The sequence below is a fragment of the Odocoileus virginianus genome, chromosome 5, assembly GCF_023699985.2.
Source record: "Odocoileus virginianus isolate 20LAN1187 ecotype Illinois chromosome 5, Ovbor_1.2, whole genome shotgun sequence".
NCBI lineage: Eukaryota > Metazoa > Chordata > Mammalia > Artiodactyla > Cervidae > Odocoileus > Odocoileus virginianus.
Window position 1 is genome coordinate 30,930,634 of NC_069678.1, and position 23,246 is coordinate 30,953,879.

Here is a 23,246-nt window from a genome sequence, read left to right on the forward strand (position 1 = left end):
AGCCAGAAAGATAAAGACCATTACAGTATACTAACACATATATATGGAATTTAGAAAGATGGTAACAATAATCCTATATGCAAAACAGAAAAAGAGACTCAGATGTATAGAACAGACTTGTGGACTCTGTGGGAGAAGGCGAGGGTGGGATGTTTCAAGGGAAGAGCATCGAAACATGTATATTATCTAGGGTGAAACAGATCACCAGCCCAGGTTGGATGCATGAGACAAGTGCTCGGGCCTGGTGTACTGGGAAGACCCAGAGGGATCGGGTGGAGAGGGAGGTGGGAGGAGGGACCAGGATGGGGAATACATGTAAATCCGTGGCTAATTCATTTCAATGTATGACAAAAACCACTGCAATGTTGTAAAGTAATTAGCCTCCAACTAATAAAAATAAATGGAAAAAAAAAAAATAAAATAAATAATAAATAAAGACACAACTCTTTCAATTCCAGAAATCATTGCTTTACTATACAAATAAAAAGCCCTAAATATTTACAAAAGAAAATCAAAAGAAGTTGCATTTTTAGACCACTTGGGAAAATTACACAAGAGTCTGATAAACAAACAACATCAAAAAACATCTCCGTACCATGTCAGTACCACCCAGAGAAATCCAGTTAACCATTATACCATAGGTTGAAGTGTTTAGTACCTGAAAGTCAACCCAGTGCCCCCTTGGTCTGTCATTTGCCTATAACAATATAAAACCCTGGCATCTTTCCACAACATGAAATTGTTGCCTATGAACTTTATAGGAATAAAATTTTGTTACAGGAAATAAAATATTAAAAAGATGACATAGGTCAGCTGCCAGTTGATATGAAGATGCATTAAGTTATAACAATCAATTCAAGCAATATTTTAATAATTTTAGATATATTGACTCTAGTGTGCTGATATTCCAAGCAACCTTGCTACGGCATAGTTTTACATATATACAAATCATGTTATTGTATATACACATCAAGAAATTACTCCAGTCACCTCAATGGTAGTGCCTAGTTTTTAAGCAGAAATTTTCCTTTGGCTTCTTGCTCACAGTGAGGGCCATAGGCAGCCTTTTCTTTCCAAGTATTCACTGCATTCAAGGAAGCCTGAACTCCCAGTTTCTGTTTTCTTCATGGAATGATGAGCAGTACTGAGCATCTGAACTGACAGTGTCTTTGGTAGAGCATTTCACGCAGTAGCTACACTTTACAAGCATTAGCACACTTTCTGTGCTTCTACAAGACTGTATGACCCTGTAGTGTTGGCTCTTCTAGCAAAGTAAATAATCATTCCAATGGCAGGTATTATTAAGGAGGATGCACAATAGAGTACCAGAAGTCCAGGAGAAAAATAGTCCTTGTAACTTTCTCTTCCTGGAAAATAACAAAATGGATGCAATTAATGTCTGGTACAAAAAGAAATTGTTTAATAATAAAAGTCACATGTTTTAATAGCACCATTAGTTCTCCAAAGAAAAGTGAATCAAAGTGGTGATATGAATCAACAGGACTCAAAATGCACATTTCTTTGAATTAATCAAATAATCAGTTAGCAGTTGCTATGGTCATGACGAGTCTAAAGATGTTGTTGGCTTCCACAAACTTGGATTCAAATAGATGCTGGTTCAGTAACAGGATGGAAGGAAGGGTGAAAATTTCTAGGGTTCATTTAGAAGAGTAAGAACTGGAGAAGAGTGTTTGCCTTGGGAAATATAAGTACATACCAAAGGACTAGAACTCTGATCATTATGAACTAAAATAACTAACCAGTTCTCCAAGAAAAGTATTGTAACACCTACTATGACACCATTATAGCCAAATGCCCCCTGTAAGATAGTAAGGGAAAGAATTCTTGCTGATGGTTTTTTTAGAAATATGTAGAAAATTTAATATTTAGTATCTCTGAAGTAGGGCACCTTAACATACATTATTCCTCTTCAGCAATTATATCATTTCATGATAATATGAAGTTCTCTGGATAGTATTGTATTTTAGCTTGAGGACCCCATGAACAGTATGAAAAGGCAAAAAGATAGGACACTGAAAGATGAACTCCCCAGGTCAGTAGGTGCTCAGTATGCTACAGGAGATCAGTAGAGAAATAACTCCAGAAAGAATGAAGAGATGGAGCCAAAGCAAAAACAACACCTAGTTGTGGATGTGACTGGTTATGGAAGTAAAGTCCAATGCTGTAAAGAACAATATTTCATATGCAATATTAAAAACCTTTGTTTTCTAATATTTAAAAAAAAGAACAATATTTCATAGGAACATAGAATATTAGGTCCATGAGTCAAGGTAAATTATAAGTGGTCAAACAGGAGATGGCAAGAGTGAGCATCAACATTTTAGGAATCAGTGAACTAAAATGGACTGGAATGAATGAACTTAACTCAGATGACCATTATATCTACTACTGTAGGCAAGAATCCCTTAGAAGAAATGAAGTAGCCCTCATAGTCAGCAAAAGAGTCTGAAATGCAGTACTTGGATGCAGTCTCAAAAATGACAGATTGATCTCTGTTCATTTCCAAGGGAAACCATTCAATATCACAGTAGTCCAAGTTGATGCCCCAACCAGTAAAGCTGAAGAAGCTGAAGTTGAATAGTTCTATGAAGACCTACAAGACCTTTAAGAGCTAACACCCAAAAAAGATGTCCTTTTCATTATAGGGGACTGGAATGCAAAAACTAGGAGGTCAAGAGATACATGGAGTAACAGGCAAATTTGGCCTTGGAGTACAGAATGAAGCAGGGCAAAGGCTAATAGAGTTTTACCAAGAGAACGCACTGGTCATAGCAAATACCCTCTTCCAACAACACAAGAGAAGACTCTACACATGGACATCACCAGATGGTCAATACCAAAATCAGGTTGATTATATTCTTTGCAGCCAAAGATGGAGAAGCTCTATACAGTCAGCAAAAACAAGACCAGGAGCTGACTGTAGCTCAGATCATGAACTTCTTATTGCCAAATTCAGACTTAAATTGCAGAAAGTAGGGAAAACCACTAGACCATTCAGGTATGACCTAAATCAAATCCCTTATGATTATACAGTGGAAGTGAGAAATAGAATCAAGGGATTAGATCTGATAGATCAAGTGCCTGAAGAACTATGGACAGAGGTTTGTGACTTTGTACAGGAGGCAGGGATCAAGACCATTCTCAAGAAAAGGAAATGCAAAGAGGCAAAGTAGTTGTCTGAGGAGGCCTTACAAATAGCTGAGAAAAGAAGAGGCATGAAAGGCAAAGGAGAAGGGCAGATATACCCATTTGAATGCAGAATTCCAAAGAATAGCAAGGAGAGATAAAAAAGCCTTCCTCAGTGATCATCACAAAGAAATAGAGGAAAACAACAGAATGGGAAAGACTAGAGATCTCCTCAAGAAAATTAGAAATACCAGGGATTATTTCATGCAAAGATGGGCTCGATAAAGGACAGAAATGGTATGGACTGAACAGAAGCAGAAGATATTAACAAGAGGTGGCAAGAATACAAATAAGAACTGCACCAAAAGATCTTCATGATCCAGATAATCATGACAGTATGATCACTCACCTAGAGCCAGACATCAAGTGGGCCTTAGGAAGCATCACTACAAACAAAGCTAGCGGAGGTGATGGAATTCCAGTTGAGCTCTTTCAAATCCTAAAAGATGATGCTGTGAAAGTGCTGCATTCAATATGCCAGCAAATTTAGAAAACTCAGCAGTGGCCACAGGACTGGAAAAGGTCAGTTTTCATTCCAATTCCAAAGAAAGGCAATGTCAAAGAATGCTCAAACTACTGCACACTTGGACTCATCACACGCTAACAAAGCAACACTCAAAATTTTCCAAGCCAGGCTTCAACATACATGAATCTTGAACTTCCAGATATTCAAGCTTGGTTTAGAAAAGGCATAGGAAACAGAGATCAAATTGCCAACATCTGCTGGATTATCGAAAAAGCAAGAGAGTTCCAGAAAAACATCTACTTCTGCTTTACTGACTATGCCAAAGCCTTTGACTGTGTAGATCACAACAAACTATGGAAAATTCTTAAAGAGATGGGAATACCAGACCACCTGACCTGCCTCTTGAGAAATTTGTGTGTAGGTCAAGAAGCAACAGTTAGAACTGGACTTGGAACAACAGACTGGTTCCAAATCAGGAAAGGAGTACGTCAAGGCTGTATATTGTCACCCTGCTCATTTAACTTATATGCAGAGTACATCATGAGAAATGCTGGGCTGGATGAAGCACAAGCTACTGCAATCATGATTGGTGGGAGAAATATCAATAACCTCAGATATGCATATGACACCACCCTTATGACAGAAAGCAAAGAAGAACTAAAGAGCCTCTTGATGAAAGTGAAAGAGGACAGTGAAAAAGTTGGCTTAAAATTCAACATTCAGGAAACTAAGATCATGGCATCTGGTCCCATTGCTTCATGGAAAGTAGTTGGGGAAACAGTGGAAACAGAGGCAGACTTTATTTTTTTAGGCTCCAAAATCACTGCAGATGGTGATTGAAGCCATAAAATTAAAAGACGCTTGCTCCTTGGAAGAAAAGCTATGACCAACCTAGACAGCATATTGAAAAGCAGAGACATTACTTTGCCAACAAAGGTCCACATAGTCAAAACTATGGTTTTCCCAGTGGTCAGGTATGGATGTGAGAGTTGGACTATAAAGAAAGCTGAGTGTCAAAGAATTGATGCTTTTGAACTGTGGTGTTGGAGAAGACTATTGAGAGTCCCTTGGACTGCAAGAAGATCCAACCAGTCCATCCTAACTGAGATCAGTCCTGGGTGTTCATTGGAAGAACTGATGTTGAAGTTGAAACTCCAATACTTTGACCACCTGATGCGGAGAGCTGACTCATTGGAAAAGACTCTGATGCAAGGAAAGATTTAAGGCAGGAGGAGAAGGGGATGACAGAAAATAAGATCATTGGATGGCATCACTGCCTCAAAGGACACGAGTTTAAGTAAGCTCGGGGAGTTGGAGATAGACAGGGAAGCCTGGTGTGCTACAGTCCATAGGGTTACAAAGAGTAGGACATGACTGAGCAACTGAACTGGACTGAACTGATATTTTAGCTTAAGTGTTACTTAAACAGAGAGGCATCCTCTGACCTGCATTTCCTCCAGCCTGAATTAGGAACCTTAATATAATTTTTTTTCCCTAATATACTTTTATAACCGCTACATTTTCCCTCCATAGTTCTCATTACAGCTTATAGTTAAATGTTTCTTTGATTATCTATTAATTTTTGTTTCCTCCTTCAGACTGTGAATTACATGAGGAAAGAATCTAGTTTCTTTTTGATCCATCACTGTATAGCCAGTAACTGGCTCACTGCTTGGAGTAGCTTGCACCCAGTAAATTTTTTTTTCTCCAATAAATACCTTTTGAATAGTAATAAATATTTTTCTTTCTACATCCTATCATTTTGTCATTTAGTTATAAATTGAGTACATAAAGTAATAGTATCCCAAAACTTGAAATTTAGTACTCTTTCTACTCTACTACAAATCATCTGACAGTTACAGTATTATTTAACACTTTAACCTTATAAGAAGATCTGAAGAAGACATCATGGTATTTACTGGAGAATCATCTCTATTTACATTTATATTTGCATAGCACAGTATGACCTCACAAATACTATGTTTTTTCAAGTGGTATATATATTGTTTCAGTCCTGGAAGAAGTGAGTGATTTGGCCTTGGAAGTCATTACTTTACTTCTAGGGGTTTCTAATCACTGGAGGTCAACCAAGAAGAAAAGAATCATTAGATGAAGGGAAGCCCATTTTTGAATTACTGAAGTAAAAAATGTATCAACACAAATATAATGATAACTGTCTTATTTTTCTCCTTTCCCTTGCTAGAGTAGAACTAGTCAGAGTATGAGTCCTAATTTAATGGGATATTCATTATCAAAATTATAGTTAGGCATCAATATTGATGAAATGGTAAGTAATGGTATTTTTGATCCTATTGTTTTCTTTTCAATTTAATAAATAGTGTGTTATCTTTTCCCTTTGGTTTCCCCCTAAGCATCTATGGTAAAATTTTGCGAACAAGTTGGTTACCAGGGCAACCTTCAAATACAATTTTCTATTCACTGTAACACTGAAATTCCTAAAGACTTCCAACCATTTCTATCATTGGACTACATTTGAGCAAATGTATTTTTAAAACAAAACAAACAAAAAATAGTTTAAAATATCAGCTAAATGCAAAGGTTGACTAGATAAAAATTTCCAGGAAAATGACAAATTTTTGTTTCCATTCATTTATAGTTCTTTGAAACCATAATTAGTTTGGGGTTCTAGCTGACTGCCTATAATATACTTCAATTGTTCATTTAAGTTATGAGTGAAAATAGCAAATATATAAATTTACTAACTTAATAAAGCAATTAGAAAAGGCAGCAGTGTATGAGAAAGAGTTAAAAAGTGGAGAAGAAGCTTTGCTATGTCTTTAAAAGAGAAACATTAAGCACAGAAAAAATTATAAAAATGTTAGGAGTGTAAGTTCCTGGAACCAGGCTTAATTAAAGGTGGTCTGGAGCCAAGAGGGATTAAATAGGAATAGGTGAATTTCAATGTACTCATAACGCAGATCTCAATCTCTCCGGAAATGTCCCCAACCTCATTGGAAGCACTGATTACATACACCCCTGTATCATTTTGAGTGACATGATACAAGGTAAATGTCCCATTCTTTGAACACATAGTAACTTCATTGGCCAGATCAACTCTTTTCAGAATGGTCACTGCATGTGGATGACTAAAAGTTTTACATGTAATAGTGATATTTTCCCCTTCTTTAACATTTCTAGATGGATGTATTGATACTGTTTGAGGAGGTACTGTGAAGACAGAAAACCTATGGTAAGGCATGAAATCTTGAGAGATTTGGCCAGATGAGTAAAATTTTAAGTCCTTTTCTGGCCCAGGTGTAAATTTTGTTTACATTGATGGGTAGTTGCTGTATCTGGGAGCTCAGTGCCAGAGGCTCTGAAGAGTTGGTATTTGTTTACAATCATGTTTATTTCAGGTTTGGCTTCCAGTACACAAAGGGGGCTCATTAGCACTCAGGGAGTGGAAGATTGAGTAGTCAAAGCGGACAGATTCTATTTCCACTGATAAGATCAACAGATCATACAGTGTGTTCACAGTAGGATTAGCAGAGTTAGAAGATTAAGAGGCCCCTGAAACTCCTCTGCTAAGGCCATTGCCGCCTCCCTTCCTTTCTCCATCAGAATACAGCAGGATGAATAAGGATCTTGATATCTAAGGAAGCAGTTCTGAAGTCTAGAGACTCGTTATGCTGTTCAACATTAAGATCACTATTCTCAATTATTATCCTGTGAAGAGTCAATCCCAGAAAACATGCAGTCACTTTGTGTTCCGAGAGTGGCCCTCTCTTCAGGTAGGAAGGAAAAGGGCCTGGATAGAAACTTGCTTTTTCCATGAACCAATTCTACTTCTTCATTTCCTAATAACTCCCAAGGAAAGGTTTTGAAAATGGATTTAAACACGTAAGAAATGTAAGACCTCAGAGACAAACGATGAATTGTCAACGTCTCAAAAGGCAAATGGGAATTCTACACTGACTCATGATAAAAAGTCAACATCCTGGCTAAACTCCTTAAGACAGAGCACCTGTACATGATTATTTTAGGAAACACTAAGTGATAACCATAATTGACATGGAATTCAGTTCCATTTTGCCAACTCATTCATCTAACCCTTGAAATTCTTTACAATCCACCAAGCTTGTTATAAAAATAACAAGAAACAAAAATAATAAAGAAATAAACTAACCTTTAACATCAAGTGTTAGGCTTCTTAGCTGTGAGCCAACTTCATTTTTGGATTCACATTGGTATACTCCCGCATCCTCTAACTGAGCCCTGTGAATGGTATATGCACCATCTGTAGACTGTAGCACTGTGTAGCCAGTCTTTGCTTTTTTCTTCAGAATTATCAAAGTTGGGGGAACATTTCCACACGTACAGGAGATAATGACAGTGTCTCCTTCCTTGACACTCTCAGAAGGAAAAGCTGTAAGTTGTATATCTTTTGGAGCAACTGTGGAAAGAATTTAAAGATACCTCTGATTGAATGACATTCAATCGTCATTGAACAGACAGAGGAGATTGGTGTGCTACAGTTCACCAGATCACAAGAGTCGGCCATGACTTAGCAACTAAACCACCACTGATTGAATGAAATATAAATAAATTCCATATAAATTTAATGACAGTAGTAATAGCTGTCAAGATAGTACTTGTGCTTCCTGTTTGCATTAACTATTTATAGAGGCAATTAGACAGGTCAAGCATTTATTGGATTCTTGTAAAATGATCATGTTTTAATGAAAGAAGACATCTTATGTTTCTCTCATGTTCCTTAATACAAGGGTCTCCAACCACCAGGCCATGGGTCTGTGGCCTGCTGAGAACCCAGTCACACAGCAGGAGGTGAACAAATAGTTATCAAACTTCTTCTATATTTACAGACCCTACCCATTGCTCAAGAAGTGAGGTGACAAGAATACACAGAAGAATTATACAAAAAACCCAGATAACCACAATGATGTGATCACTCAACTAGAGCCAGACATCTTAGAGTTCAAAGTCAAGTGGGCCTTAGGAAGCATCACTATGAACAAAGCTAGTGGAGGTGATGGAATTCCAGTTGGGCTATTTCAAATCCTAAAAGATGATGCTATGAAACTGCTGCACTCAATATGCCAGCAAATTTGGAAAACTCAGCAGTGGCCACAGGACTGGAAAAGGTCAGTTTTCACTCCAGTCCCAAAGAAAGGCAATGCCAAAGAATGTTCAAACGATTGCCCAGTTGCACTCATTTCACAGGCTAGCAAAGTAATGCTCAAAATTCTCCAAGATGGGCTTCAATGTACATGAACCGTGAACTTCCAGATGTTCAAGATGGATTTAGAAAAGGCAGAGGAACCAGAGATCTAGCTGCCAACATCAGTTGGATCATAGAAAAAGAAAGAGAATTCCAGAAAAACATCTACTTCTGCTTTTTGACAATGCTAAAGTCTTTGACTGTGTGGATCACAACAAGCTATGGAAAATTCTGATATGCAAATGACACCACTCTTATGGTAGAAAGTGAAGAAGAACTAAAGAGCCTCTTGATGAAGGTGAAAGAGTAGAGTGAAAAGCTGGCTTAAAACTCAGTATTCAAAATGAAGATTGTGGCACCCTGTCCCATCACTTCACGGCAAATAGATGGGGAAACAATGGAAACAGTGAGAGACTTTATTTTTGGGGTTCCAAAATCACTGCAGATGGTGACTGCAGCCATGAAGTTAAAAGACACTCCTTGGAAGGAAAGCTATGACCAAACTAGACAGCATATTAAAAGCATAGATGTTACTTTGCCAACAAAGGTCCATATATATAGTCAAAGCTATGGTTTTCCAATAGTCATGTATGGATATGAGAGTTGGACTATAAAGAAAGCTGAGCGCTGAAGAATTGATGCTTTTAAACTGTGGTGTTGGAGAAGACTCTTGAAAGTCCCTTGGACTGCAAGGAGATCCAACCAGTCCATCCTAAAGGATATCAGTCCTGAATATTCATTGGAAGGACTGATGCTGAAGCTGAAGCTCCAATACTTTGGTCTCGTGATGTAAAGAGCCAACTCATTAGAAAAGCCCCTGATGCTGGGAAAGATTGAAGGCAGGAGGAGAAGGGGAGGACAGAGGAAGAGATGGTTGGATGGCATCACCGACTCAATGGACATGAGTCTGAGCATGCTCAAGGACAGGGAAGCCTGGTGTGCTACAGTCCACTGGGTCACAAAGAGTTGAACATGACTGTGAGACTGAACGACAACAACCTATTGCTTGAATTATGGCCTGAACTCCACCTCCTGTCAGATCAGGGGTGACATTAGATTCTCACAGAAGAATGAACCCTACTGCACTTGAATCTCCCCAAACCAGCCCCCTCTCCCATCCATGGAAACATTGTGTTCCACGAAATGAGTCCCTGGTGCCAAAAATGTTGGGAACTGCTGCCTTAATGTAATTCTTACCCAGCTTAGCCAACAAATAGCTGTTTTAAAACAGTCATAGATTTCAAATCTGAAAAATAATTTTTTTTTGTCACACAGTTGTGCAGATATTTCTTTAAGTGTAAAAGCCTTTGCAGGATTCTGAGTTTTGAGCTAGATCATTCCAGATCAAAAAATTAAGCTCTGCAGTGATGGCTCTCAAAATCCTTAACACCAGTTGTTATCCTGAGCTAAGTACCTGACATACAACACTTCTGTTAAGATGCAACCTGTGGAGGGAGGTACCACATCACTGTTTTGTGAGGTTCCCATTAAGATTATCTGTTTTGCACTTGATACTCTGTCTTCAACCAAAACTATAGTCTAAGGGCCTTCTTTAAGGTAGTGAATTGCTCCTCCAAGTTGCTTTCTTTCCTTTAAAATACAAATTATTATTATAATGGTAACAAGACAGTCCCTAACACCTTAGTGGAAATAATACCAAGGGATAAGAGAGGAACTGACAGCCCTAGTGAAGAAGAGGACCTCAAACCCCAAAAGGGAAGGTATGAGGGAAATCCAAATTGACCACTTCATGACTTTGCCCAAAACTGCCTAGAGTTTCAACCTGTCAACTAAAAATTATTTTGTCCTCAGTTTTGCCTCTCCATCCTGGAAAGAATGGGTCTGGATCACCTAACTTAATCCATCCTGGTGATTCTATGCCATTTTATTGACGAACCAGAGGGCAAAGTAAGTGCTACTCAATCTCTGAATTTATAAAAGATTTAAGTGCCTTCTTAGGCTTCTAGGCAAATCCTAACAGTCATTTTATGAGGTTACCATGAGGAATTTAATCCAGTTAGATAAGGTGATTTTGTATGCAAGGTGCTAAGTTGCTTCAGTCATGTCCGACTCTTTGCGACCCTATGGAGCATAGCTTGCTTTGCTCTTCTGTCCATGGGATTCTCCAGACAAGAATACTGGAGTGGGTTGCCATGCCTTCCTCCAGGGGATCTTCCAGATCCAGGGATCCAACCCACATCTCTTACATTTAACCCACATTGTCAGGCAGGTTCTTCACCACTAGTGCCACCTGGGCCCTAAGTAATTCCAAAATATGTATATACATCTGTCTATCCTTTTTTCAACACCATAATCAATGCCTCAAAAGTATAACTGGAACTTTTGGCACAGTTCCTGGAGATAGCCTTCCACTTGAGGTTAAAAGAATTTTAGGATAAGTGACTTGGAATGGTTCATGGGAATAACTCTTCCAGGAGCTTTCTATGGAGAGGAAGTATCATGAGCTCTTCAAAAGGCTCACTACTTTTTATTTTAGAAAATCTTATTTCCAGAAGGACTTTGTTCAAAACCAGTAACACAACCAAAATAAGACTAGCACTAATAACTCATTTAATCACTTTAGCTCACCTTGGATAATTAATTCAACTTCTTTTCTGCTTATTCCAGCCTGGTTAATGCCTTCACAGACATAAATACCAGAATCTTCCATTTTTGTAGACATGAAGGTGAGAGTTGCATTCTCAGAAATAGGCTGTAGATCCCCATTACTTAGCTGCCTGCTCCACAGGATTTGGGGAGCTGGAAGGCCATCGCTAGCGCATGTCATATTCACAGAACTACCTTCCTCCAGGATGGAGGAGGGACTGACCAAGATGGTTGTATCCCTGGGAGCAACTGAAAAGGTAAAAGACACTTGTTAGCTTGGCTGGTTACACCCTGCCAAAGAGTTTTACTAATGTTATAAAACTTGGCTATGAGTTTAGTGGATTAGAACAATTTGTATCTTGATAACTTTACCAAAGGAGTTTTCCGCCCCCGTTTACTGTAGCAGATACAGAATAATTGTTGTTGCTATTGTTTAATCCCTAAGTCATGTCTGCTTCTTTGTGACCCCATGGACTGTAGCCTGCCAGGCTCCTATGTCCGTGGGATTTCCCAGGCAAGAATACTGGAGTGGGTTGCCATTTCCTCCTCAGGGGATCTTCCCCACCCTAGGATCCAACTTGCGTTTCCTGCATCAGCTCTTTACCACTGAGCCACCAGGGAAGCCCAATACAGAATGATAGAGGAGAGCGTGGATGCATCATGGATATTTACTCTCTTGCTGTCAAAGATTGGATGGTCAATGATATTGTGTATTAACATTTAAGGTACATTAAGCATGACTATGAACCACATAAACCACCTATGAAAAGGTGGACTCTATTTTTCTACCTCTTGAATCTAGGCTCCCCTTGTGATTAACTTTGACCAATATACCCTGGAAGAAGTAACACCGTAGGACTTCCAAGCCTAGACTGCAAGAGGCCACCTTCATTATCACTCTCTTGAAACACTGAACTCTGGTGACTAAATCTATGCTACCTTCCCTGAGAGACACCACATGGAGAAAGGAAGGTCCAGACACCCCCAGCAAAGGCCCAGATGTGTGAGTGAAGCTACCTAAGACCAACCCCTCACTGACCTTTTAACTGACTGAATGAATATGTAAGCTCATCTAATACCATATTGAACATACTACCCATTTGACCACTTCTCAAAGTGCCAGCTTAGAATCATAAGCAAATAAATGGTTGCTTTAAGGTGAGAGGTGTTTAAAAAAAAAAAATCAATATTTTGTAGTTTCTTTTCATTTATTTTTTCACAATGGTTTCAACTATGAACCTCATGCTGACTATTACCTGGCAAACATGATAAAAAAAAAAACCCATAATCTATTGTGAATACATCACACATGTACTTACCATTAATATAAAGTGTTTGTGTACTCTGCCTTTGTTTGGGTTCAAATTCCATTTCATCAATTGATAACCGAGCCAGACAAACAAGAACATTTCCAGTGTCTTCAGTGGTGGGGATGAAGGTCTTTTCCAAACTCTTGGTCTCTAGGGCTTTCTTACTTACATCTTTCGAGAAGATTTTATTCATCATAATACTCTCTCCTTTAAACAATTCAATCTCCAGCCGGTCAAAACGATATACATTAGGAACCTTGCAGCTTACAGTGACTGGGTTTCCACTCACTAACGGACCACTCATTTCAATTTCTGGATCACTAGAGAAGGCTGTGAATATCAAGCAAAATATGAGGTTTATACGTGACACTAGAAGAAAAACAGAGCTAATCTTTATTAAATGCAAAGTTCTCAAAGTGAAGGTTTTAATTCACCTGGGATAAAATGACTACTAATAGATGCATCACAACATTAAATATAAATATTTATGATATCAAATATAAATAATGCTGGAAACAAAAAATACCTAGCACATCAAACCATCAAGAAATAAATATACTTCTCACTCTTCTCTCCTTAGTGATACAGTCTTGCTGACAGCTACGGACTAGTCTTTTCAAAGGACACATCAGCTTCTACCAACTTACTTAGTAAATATATATTCTAAGCATTGTATTATTTTTTGTGATATATCAGATGTTTACTGTGTGCTAGTCCCTTAATATTCATTATCTCGGCTTCAAAGCAGCCTAATCTAATGGGTGTTAACATTTTAAAGCCAGAAAAATGTACAGAGAATGTATTTGATAGCTAGGGAGACTTATAAAACTTATAAAGGTTAAGAGTCTGCCATTTGACATCATATCTAGTAAGTCACCCAGCTGAAATCAGAATTCTTATTTCTTTGATTTAGAGTCCAGGCTTGGTTTCACAGAGCCATGCAGTTTAGACATTTTTATTTCCAACAGCCAAATTTAGGCAGATAGCTTAAAGTGTTCCTTGAATAATACTTGTAGTTCATAAAAAAATATGAGATTTAGATTCTAAATAATGTTGATAATACATCTGATACAAATCAATAAACGTGAGATTAGAATGGTTATGAAGAGCAAGAGCAATGGTGAATTATTTCTTTCTCCTTAAGCAAAATGTCATCAAAGTGATAGGTTCTCTAATGTTTCCTCATGACTGTAAGGCTTCACTGCTGGTTCTCATTGCTGTTGGCAATATGCCTGCATCAGCAGCTCCTGGACTCTTGGGAACATAGTAAAGCAATCATATTGCTTCTTTGGAGAGATTCAGATATCTTTCTGGACATGCTCTAACTCATTTGGAACAAAATCCTGAGGGGTAACACAAGTTTGGGCAGGATTTCTGGAGAAACATGTCCACAATTGTTCTCTTGAATTCTGCTGAATAAAAAACAAGGCAGAATGTACAGGCTGCTGTGGTGTGCTTAATCATTCAGTTGTTTCTGACTCTATGCAACCCCATGGACTATGGAGACCCTCAGGCTCCTCTGTTCATGAAATTCTCCAGACAAGAATACTAGAGTGGGTTGCCATTTCCTCCTCCAGAGGATCTTCCTGACCCAGGGATCGAACTCACATCTCCTGCATTGCAGGCGGATTCTTTACCATCTGTATCACCAGGGAACTTTCTGATTACTTTGCATATCTTGTCCCTCATTCATTACAAACTGAGTAACTCCAGCAATGGCAATTCATGGAGACTGAAGCTATTCAGGATTTTTGTTAAGGTGACAAGACTAGCAAGAAGAATGTAGTATATGTATGTGGTATAAATCAATACTCAAATCTAGTGCAGTCTCCTGGTGCTTCTTTTCACCTGAGCTGCTGCACTGACCATCCCTGGTGATCATTCTAACTCCCAGGTTTTCTCCTGCTCCCCATTGCCTCATGTCTCCATCCGGCCAATCAGCTTTCAAATGTGCCTTCAAAACTGGAGGTTCGGGCCTCACCCCCAATTTGAATAACTGGGCAACAGTCATCCCACCCCATGATCTGAATGGGCACTGACACTACTCTTTACACACAACCATCTCCGTATACACCATATACATCATATTTCCACCAGAGTAGGGTAGAAAGCAGGGAGTATGAAGTTTGTTCAAGTCCATGATGAGAGAGTATCCACATGACAGAAACTAAGGATTGGGGATGCTCGGTTTATACATAATATGTACTTAAGATTTAGGGCAATTAAGTTGCATCAAAAACTCTGGTTTGGATATTTAGGAACCATTCCCAATGCTAAATTCCCTTCCTAAACACGAAGATCTTGTTGGGTATCACAGATTTCCATTCTGCTTCTTCCAATGGAACTGGGAACAACAACAACAACAAAAACAGTAAACAATTCTGAAAACCACTTACAGTAGGGCTTCACCTGGATTCTCTTTTCCAGTTTCCTTTGCCCACACATCACAGTGCACAGGTAGAAATGTTCGTTCTCAGGACTCACAGGGCTCAGGGTCAACGTGGACTTGGAGCCTTCGCTCCTCACCTTCCCGTTCAGAGGGCTGTCTATCTGGGTTCTCCAAGAGAAAGATGGGGAATCGCAGTCCCTGACATCACAGGTCAACACGACTGAGTCTCCAATCTGAGCAGCAATCTGGGGTCCAGGCAAGATCTCAACAGTAAAGTTTTTCTCTGGGGTGAGGGGAGAAAAGAACAAAAAAATAAAATTAAGTTTTGTTCTTTCACCAAAGTTTAATACACTGTATTTTTTCAGGCCTCTTTTCAGTTAACATCTGTGCCAAGAATATATTACTGCTTTCCACTTTGAGACTATCAGGAAGGGAACCACATCTTTCAAGAACAAACCCACAAGATGCTGTGATTCATTCATTAAACACATTGAACAAGGATAAAAACTTGTAGATGGAGATTGGCATATTTTCCCAACAAAAATTCATTCTCCACTCAAATGTATTTATCAAATTCCTATAAATGTGGAAGAACAGCTCAAAAATACGAGGTTCCAGTGTATCAGGCACTATTTAAACAACTTTACATATATTAATATTATCTCATTTAACCCACACAGCTTCATGATCTGGTATCATTACTTCTTCTCCTTGACTCTCATTTTCTGTTTCTACTTTTCCTTATTTTCCATCCCTTCCTCTTCTCCCTCCTCCTCCCCTTTCTTCTTGAGGAAAAATGATAATTTCACCCAGCTTGCAAGTGGCAAAATTAGGACTTAAAGTCAGGTGATTTAAGATCCCAGCTTTTAACTTGAACAACTAAATCAAAATATCCTCATGTGGAAATAAAATCTAAGAAAAGTACTGAAAAAAAAGCTGTATGAATGTGCCTTCTGATTAGAAGCAGTACCCATAATGGATCAGTACTTAGAGCTTCTATATCAACAGAATAAAGTTGTACCATTGAAAGTCACACGGAATCACACTGAAAACAAAGTTAAAATCTAAGCTTTAAAGTGATATGCAAGCCACCCCTTAAACTTGTTTAACAGTGTAAAAATACAATAAATTCAGGGACTGAAAACTGAAATGCCAAGTCAAACTCCTAAGTCTCAAATATCTAGGAAATCTCTTTGGCTGCCAATGCTATCCCCATGGGGCACCCTGGCTGCTTTGGGATGACTACTGTCCCAGGAGAAAAGGAATTTCAAATCTTGACTGTATTCCCCTGGTGAAAGTGGGAATCCTTGAGCACCTCTGTAAGTGACAGATGAGACTCCACAGAAAACTTGCCCTTATAAATAGTCAGCTGGAGGCGGAAGAAAGAAAGCTCAGCATATACTTGATCCAAAGGCACTACATTTAAAAGGGTTCTCATCCGTGCCAGAAGATTTTTTTCAGCCTGATTGGTCTAACAGGGACATTATGGTATCTTCCAAAGAATGCTTTCCTCAAATTACCATAACAAGCTGATGTGCCATCAGATTTTTGAAGAGAAATTTCATTCAGAACAATAAGCACTGTTTCTGAATTCCTTATATACTAGTGTGAGAATGGAGAATTTAAAGAGATACTTCCTGCCTGTTTAACAGTCTCGGGTTGTTCTTCACAGTTGCTGCATGTGTTACCGTGTGAACTCACGGCTCCTGGAAAAGCAACTCTGAGATAGAAAAAAGTGAGTGCTAGTCGTGTCTGACTCTTTCAAACTCCATGGACACCAGGCTCCTCTGTCCATGGAATTCTCCAGGCAAGAATACTGGAGTGGATAGCCATTCTCTTCTTCAGGGGATTTTCCCAATCCAGGGATCAAACTCAGGTCTCCTGCATTGCAGGCAGATTCTTCCCATCTGAGTCACCAGGGAAACTCTCATGGGGCAGAAAGAAGAGGGGTGAGACCATGGAAGAATGATGAGCAATGAAAAAGAACCAAAACAGCAGAGCCATGGAAGGTCTGGCAGGAAAGATTTCCAAGAAGCAAGAGTAAGATGAGTACATAATTGTGCTAAAGTACATAACAGTCAGATGGATCATTAATAAAACTTAACGAAGTAATTTTGACATTGAAGCTTTTTCACTATTGCTTAAATCTCAATGACAGCACCTTTTTCACATTTTGCTTACCTTGAACAATTAATTCCACCTCTTTTCTGTCTTTCCCAACAGGGTTATCTCCTTCACACACATAAATCCCAGAATCTTCTGCCCTCATAGAAATCAAAGTGAGAGTTGCATTCTTAGAAAGGAGCTGTAGATTCCCATTGTCTAATTTCTTGCTCCAGAGAATCCGTGGAGCTGGTAGACCTGCACTGGTACACGTCATCGTCACAGAGTCGCCTTCCTGCAGCCTTGTGGAGGGATTCACGGATATAGCTGTGTCTTTGGGTGAGACTGAGAAGACAGGGCACAGTATTAGTCATTGCTAAGCATCACAATGGTCCCACAGGGCTACTGTATTTCTCTCATAGACTGAATTTACAGCTTTCTCAATTGGACATACTCTGCCAAACTAGCATTAAAAATTGCTGAGTCATAAAAATTAGTCCATCCAGTTTCTGACTGATTTGATGGAGTTACTTTTTTTGATGTTTGGTGTTTTCAGATGGCCATAGATACTCAGAAATCAAGAAAAACCGTTAGAATTATGTGGTTCAGTCTCCCAGGTAAGGTACAAATTCCAGCTCAGCTTCCTTGCCAAATGTTCATGCAAGTCAGCTTCAACACTTCCGGTGCACAAGGCAATCCACTGCCTTATAGTAAATATTGTCCATTTGATTTTTGGACAGCTCTGATTATTAGAACATTTTCCCTCTATTGAGCTGAAATCTTTCTCTTTCTAACTAACTTCTATACACAGGTCATAGTTCAGTCCTCTATTGCTAAAGAATAATCCAAATCCCACTTCTACATGACAGTCATTCAAATACTTAATCATAGCTCTCATTTCCAAGTTTTATATTCTCTAGGAAAAATACCTCCTATTTTTGACTATTCTTCTCAAAACATTGATAAAATCCTTTCCATTTCATTCTGTCTCAGCTAGACATATTGTAGAAGGCAATGCTCCTTTTAACTATGGTGTCTAGAGAAGACAAGAGCATTTCAATCTAGAACAGAGCACAGTGAGTCACTCCTCCACAACTTTGGGATTACAAGACTGCCTCAACTCCCCCAGCCATCTCCGAGAGAATGGAGACAATCAAATCTCATCTCCTCTCTCCCACCCCATGTACACATGTCCAGGTATGCACACACACATACATTCACACACAAAGTGCTGCTTGTAAAACTTCTATACCTTGATGTTTCAAGGCATGATATAAGAGTTTACAAAACATAATTTAAAACATTTTACCACCTGAGCATATTATTTCTCACTACCCAGTCAGGTGGCAGTGATTTAATCATCAAGTCAGGTCCGACTCTTATGATCCCATGGACTATAGCCCACTAGTCTCCTCAGTCCATGGGATTTTCCAGGCAAGAGTACTGGAGTGGATTGCCATTCCCTTCTCCAGGGGATCTTCCCTATCCAGGGATAGAACCCTGGTCTCCGGCATTGCAGGCAGATTCTTTACCGACCGAGCCACCAGGGAAGCTTCCCAGTCAGGTGGTATGATCATTATTCCCCTTTGATAGACTGAGAAATTACGTGACTCTAATTCACAGGTAATGGAGACAGAACTTCAGCTCAACTTTTCTCAACCCTAATTGGGTGTGCTTTTTTTTGAATTATGCAGTTGACAAGAATTATGCTCTCGGTGAATCAAAATGGTATAAAAACTACAAACTTGTTTCTTCTTGACTGTAGCTGCTCGGTTTATTGCTGTGTGCATCCAAGAGTATATTCCCACAGACAGACACAAGTACTTACTGTAGACTTCCAGTTCTTTTGTAGTTTTCCTCACTTTGGGTGGAGAGTCATCATCATAAATGTGTAATGTAGCTTGACAAACTAGAGCTTTCCCAATATCCTCATCAGTAGGCGAGAAGGTCACTTCCAAGCTCTTTGTTTCCTGGGCCTTTTTTTCTGAAGGCTCCAGAAATTCCTGTATTTTCATGGAACGGTTCCCTTTGAACAACTCTATCTCCAGCCTTTCAAATGGGTAAACATCAGGCACCGAACACGTGACTGTGACTGGCTTCCCGACCTCCGGGGGGCTACCCAAATGAATCTCTGGATCCTTAGAGAAAGCTGCAAAGGTCAAACGAGTACATGCATGTGAATTTTTTGTTCATATTATGTAAAGTCCCTTACTGATTTAAATCAATGTAATCTGAGTCTAATATTTTTGTGAATACAATCTTAATACAGCAGAATGAATTGTTTAAATACCCTTTCATGGTTTGGAGTGTATTCAAAATCAGAACAACCTGTTAAAGAGTTCCTCAGTTCTGATCCTGCATGTACAAAGGGTTGCATGTTGCCAGAGTAAAAGGAGGGAGAAGAAACTTATGTTTATTGAATATTGATATGTGCCCATCCCTGTGCTATTCATTTAACATCAGTGACTTTATACTCACAACAACCCTAAGAAATAGATACCACATTTCATAGATATGAAAGCATAGACTCAGCACATTTGCATGACTTTCCTAAGGTCACACAGCTAGTAATGGTGATGCTGGGATTTAAACTCAAGACTTTTATTATTCCATATGACTACTGGGACTTTCATTATGTTATATCACAGGCTTTTATTTTGGTCAGGGTAGATATACTTCATCTTACAGATAAGGAACCTGAAGCTTAAAATATCATTGCAAAGAATAATTATTAGGCAAGATATGTTAAGAAATGAAAAGAGCAACTCTAAATAATTGGCTTTTGAACAGGCATTCATCCACCAGAAACATACATCTGTGCAATCTTTAAATTATGGAAGGCAGATTTGCCTCCCAAAATGTCTAACTCAACATCTAACTAATATTCCACTTGAAATTTTTAGTGCCAAGGAACACACTAGTTCAGTGAGCCATTGCTTTCTTTGCAAGGCTGCTTTCCATTGCAAACCACCATAATGGTAACACACTGGCTTGATTCAAGACTGTGAAATAAGAAGAATACAAAGGTCCCAACTCTAAAAAATATTACAACCAAATTTGGAATGGAGACAGGACTGTTAAACATAATGAAAGACAGACACTCTTGAAGGGAAAAAAAAAAAAAAAGAAACTTCAGGCAAGATAATTAAAGCCAGAAGGGCCTTCATGTTTCATTCTTAAATCTTCAACTATTTGGTTCCTGCAAGGAGAGGCAAAGGAAGTGGCAAAAATTTGCTATGTGAAGAAACAGTACTTCTCATTTTTCCACCAATAATTTTGTCCCTTGTATTCTGAAAGAAATGCGCCTATAATCCACATAATTTGCTGTCACATAATGTAAGAACTGGCTACTTTCCCCTGTATTTACATAAGGGAGCCTTTCATGGAGCTCAGAAGGCTTCGCAGACATAAACTCTGCATGTACAACCAGCATAATTGAAAGCAGCTGGCCAAGCACAGTTTCTTGAGAAGCATTAGCAACATATGGGATTATTGAAGAATCAGTTAAGGTTATTGGATCAAGTTGAGCTCCACTATAACAAAAGAAAAGCAACATAATTAGAAAAGATAATCAAATAATATCTTCCTAAAGAGATGACTATCAAGGATTCCGGTTTTCTGTCAGGAGCAGTAACCAGAATGCAAGTGATGTATTTCAGGTTATTTTTTTCACTCCTTTTTGCTAACTTTCTTGCTGAATTGAGAATGGATTGAAATACATTTTGGTAGGCTAGTAAACAAAGGTTATTCATTCACATTCACTAGGCAAATCGAGTTCATTTTCCAAATATCCTTGAGCTTGAGCTGTTGAGCATTAAGACTTAATGGCACCAAACAAAAACAGAAATAAAACCTTCTAAATTTATCTCTGCCGAAGTCAAATAAGTGAAAAGTTTGCAGATATTTTTCTTCTGTCTAAGGGGGAAGATTTTGTACCAAAGCCCAGTATTAAATTATATATCTCCTCCTTAAACTTTAACCTAGTTTTAAGTACCAAATTGCATAAGAATAAATAGAAAATCCCTGAAGTATGGAATTCATAAGTCATTTGACATATAGCCAAGTAAACATGTAAGAAACCAATTGAATCAAATTAAACACACACACACACAAATAAAATAAAAAGAATCTTAGAGAACTTCACTTTATGTTTAAGAAAACTGAAGCCTAGAGAAGTTGAACTTCACCCGTGCTCACCATATTCGTGGCAGAGTTGGAAGCAGAAGCCAAGATCTGGGTCTCTAGTCTGGTGGGAGATTCAGCTGTCTTCTAGATTTCTTGCTGCACTCTGTCGCCTAGCCAAGAATCTGGACATGAGTATCCTTTTTCTTTTTTGTCTTTTAAAATTATCCTTTTACAAAATTTATTTTAAAGCAAAATGGAGAAAAAATCAAATATTGTGTGAAGTACTCACAGTAGATCTCCACTCGGATTGCTTTCTCCAGTTTTATAGCCCCGCAAATCACTGTGCACAGGTACTGGTGTTCATTCCCGAAATTAACAGGATCCATGGTCAGCGTGGATTTGGTCCCTTCATTTCTCACCTTCCCATTCAGTGGGCTGTCCATCTGAGTTCTCCAAGAAAATGATGCAGACTCACAGCCTGTTGCACTACAAATCAGTGAAACAGAGTCACCAATCTGAGCAAAAATTTTGGATTCATCTGGGAACATGTCAACTTTGAAAGCTTGAGCTGTGAAGGCAAAAAGAGAAAAACAAGCTTACCACTGGTTTGTTTAGTATTCTATACCTTCTTCTCTGTTCTAGTATAACACTCAAATCTGGCTGATCTCTTTCCTAAACTGCTTCTAAGTAACGCAGGGCAGCACTGGAGTCCCTGCCAAAAGAAGTTGTTAAAATCATCTTTGCTTCTGAGAATTCTCACTTCTGACCTTGATGCCCATTTATTAGTTGTTTTGTCACTAGCCAAGTTTTTTCTCATTATCAAGTTCAGGAAACTAAAGAGACAGACCTTCCTAGAAACAGAATCCAATTACTCACGCAACATTGAAAAAATCCAAAAAGCAACAACTTTGCTGCTTTAACTATGACAATATAATGGTACGTATTAATAGCAGTAGTCAGTAGCACATTAAAAGTTAGGCTAATTTAAGTTTTCCTACTCTTTAAAAATCCAGGGCTTCCCTGATGGCTCAGATAGTAAAGAATGCGCCTGAAATGCAGGAGACCAGAGTTTGATTCCTGGGTTGAGAAAAGCCCCTGGAGGAGGGCATGGCAATGCACTCCAGTATTCTTGCCTGGAGAAACTCCATGGACAGAGAAACCTGGTGGGCTACAGTCCATGGGGTTGCAAAGGGTTAGACACAAATGACGAAGCACACACATTGCCTTTCTTTATTATCATAACAAAGTGACTGAAGTCAAAGTCAGGGCTAAAATGGAATACTAGCATTTGGAACAAATCAAGGAGAACTTACAAACTGCAAACACCGTCCAAAAAATATTTGAGACGCCAAAGATCACAGACATCTTCCTAGGCATTTACGCTGCTGTTCTTATGAGAAAATAATGATTCCAAAACGCTTGTTTCTGTTCCTCTTGAAGGTTCCTGGGAAGAGTCTTGAGCTCCTAAAGCCAGTGAGGTTCGGTGAGGTTCGGTGAGGAATGAAATAGAAAGTCGGCTCTTTATATAGGGTCTTGTTGCAGAGATGCAGAAGCAGAGGAAAATCCCTTCAAGGGGAAACCTGGAGCAGAGCCAGAAAAAAAGTTTAACTGACACCCAGCCAAGTTCAGCATTAACCCCTTCTGTGGCACTCCGGACTGAAACTGCTCTCTCCATCACAGAAAAAGAAAACACTCCGAAGGCTAAAAGTTAAAACTTTACCTCGCTTTTCATTCCAAAAGAATAGTTTTGCATGAAGCTAATGTTTTTTTCAGAATGAGACTTTCTGAATCCAATTGGGGAGAAGAGAGACAGAAAGAGTAAATTACACTCTAGTTCTT

General features: G+C 38.8%; 1 protein-coding gene across 2 annotated transcripts; it reads right to left on the reverse strand.

Moving 5' to 3' along the window:
* Window positions 1–452: 452 nt before the first annotated feature.
* On the reverse strand, window positions 453–22,918 carry VCAM1 (vascular cell adhesion molecule 1). Of its 2 annotated transcripts, XM_070467738.1 has the most exons (9): window positions 22,721–22,918; window positions 21,697–21,975; window positions 19,111–19,431; window positions 17,361–17,627; window positions 15,187–15,462; window positions 12,800–13,120; window positions 11,463–11,729; window positions 7,821–8,087; window positions 453–1,367 (listed from the first exon to the last, which is right to left on the reverse strand). In XM_070467738.1, the coding sequence occupies exons 1-9, from the start codon at window positions 22,782–22,784 to the stop codon at window positions 1,210–1,212; spliced, it is 2,220 nt and encodes a 739-aa protein (XP_070323839.1). In that variant the 5' UTR covers window positions 22,785–22,918; the 3' UTR covers window positions 453–1,209. The 2 variants fall into 2 exon arrangements, with proteins under 2 accessions (XP_070323839.1, XP_070323840.1); XM_070467739.1 differs by lacking the exon at window positions 7,821–8,087.
* Between the last annotated feature and the right edge of the window lie 328 nt (window positions 22,919–23,246).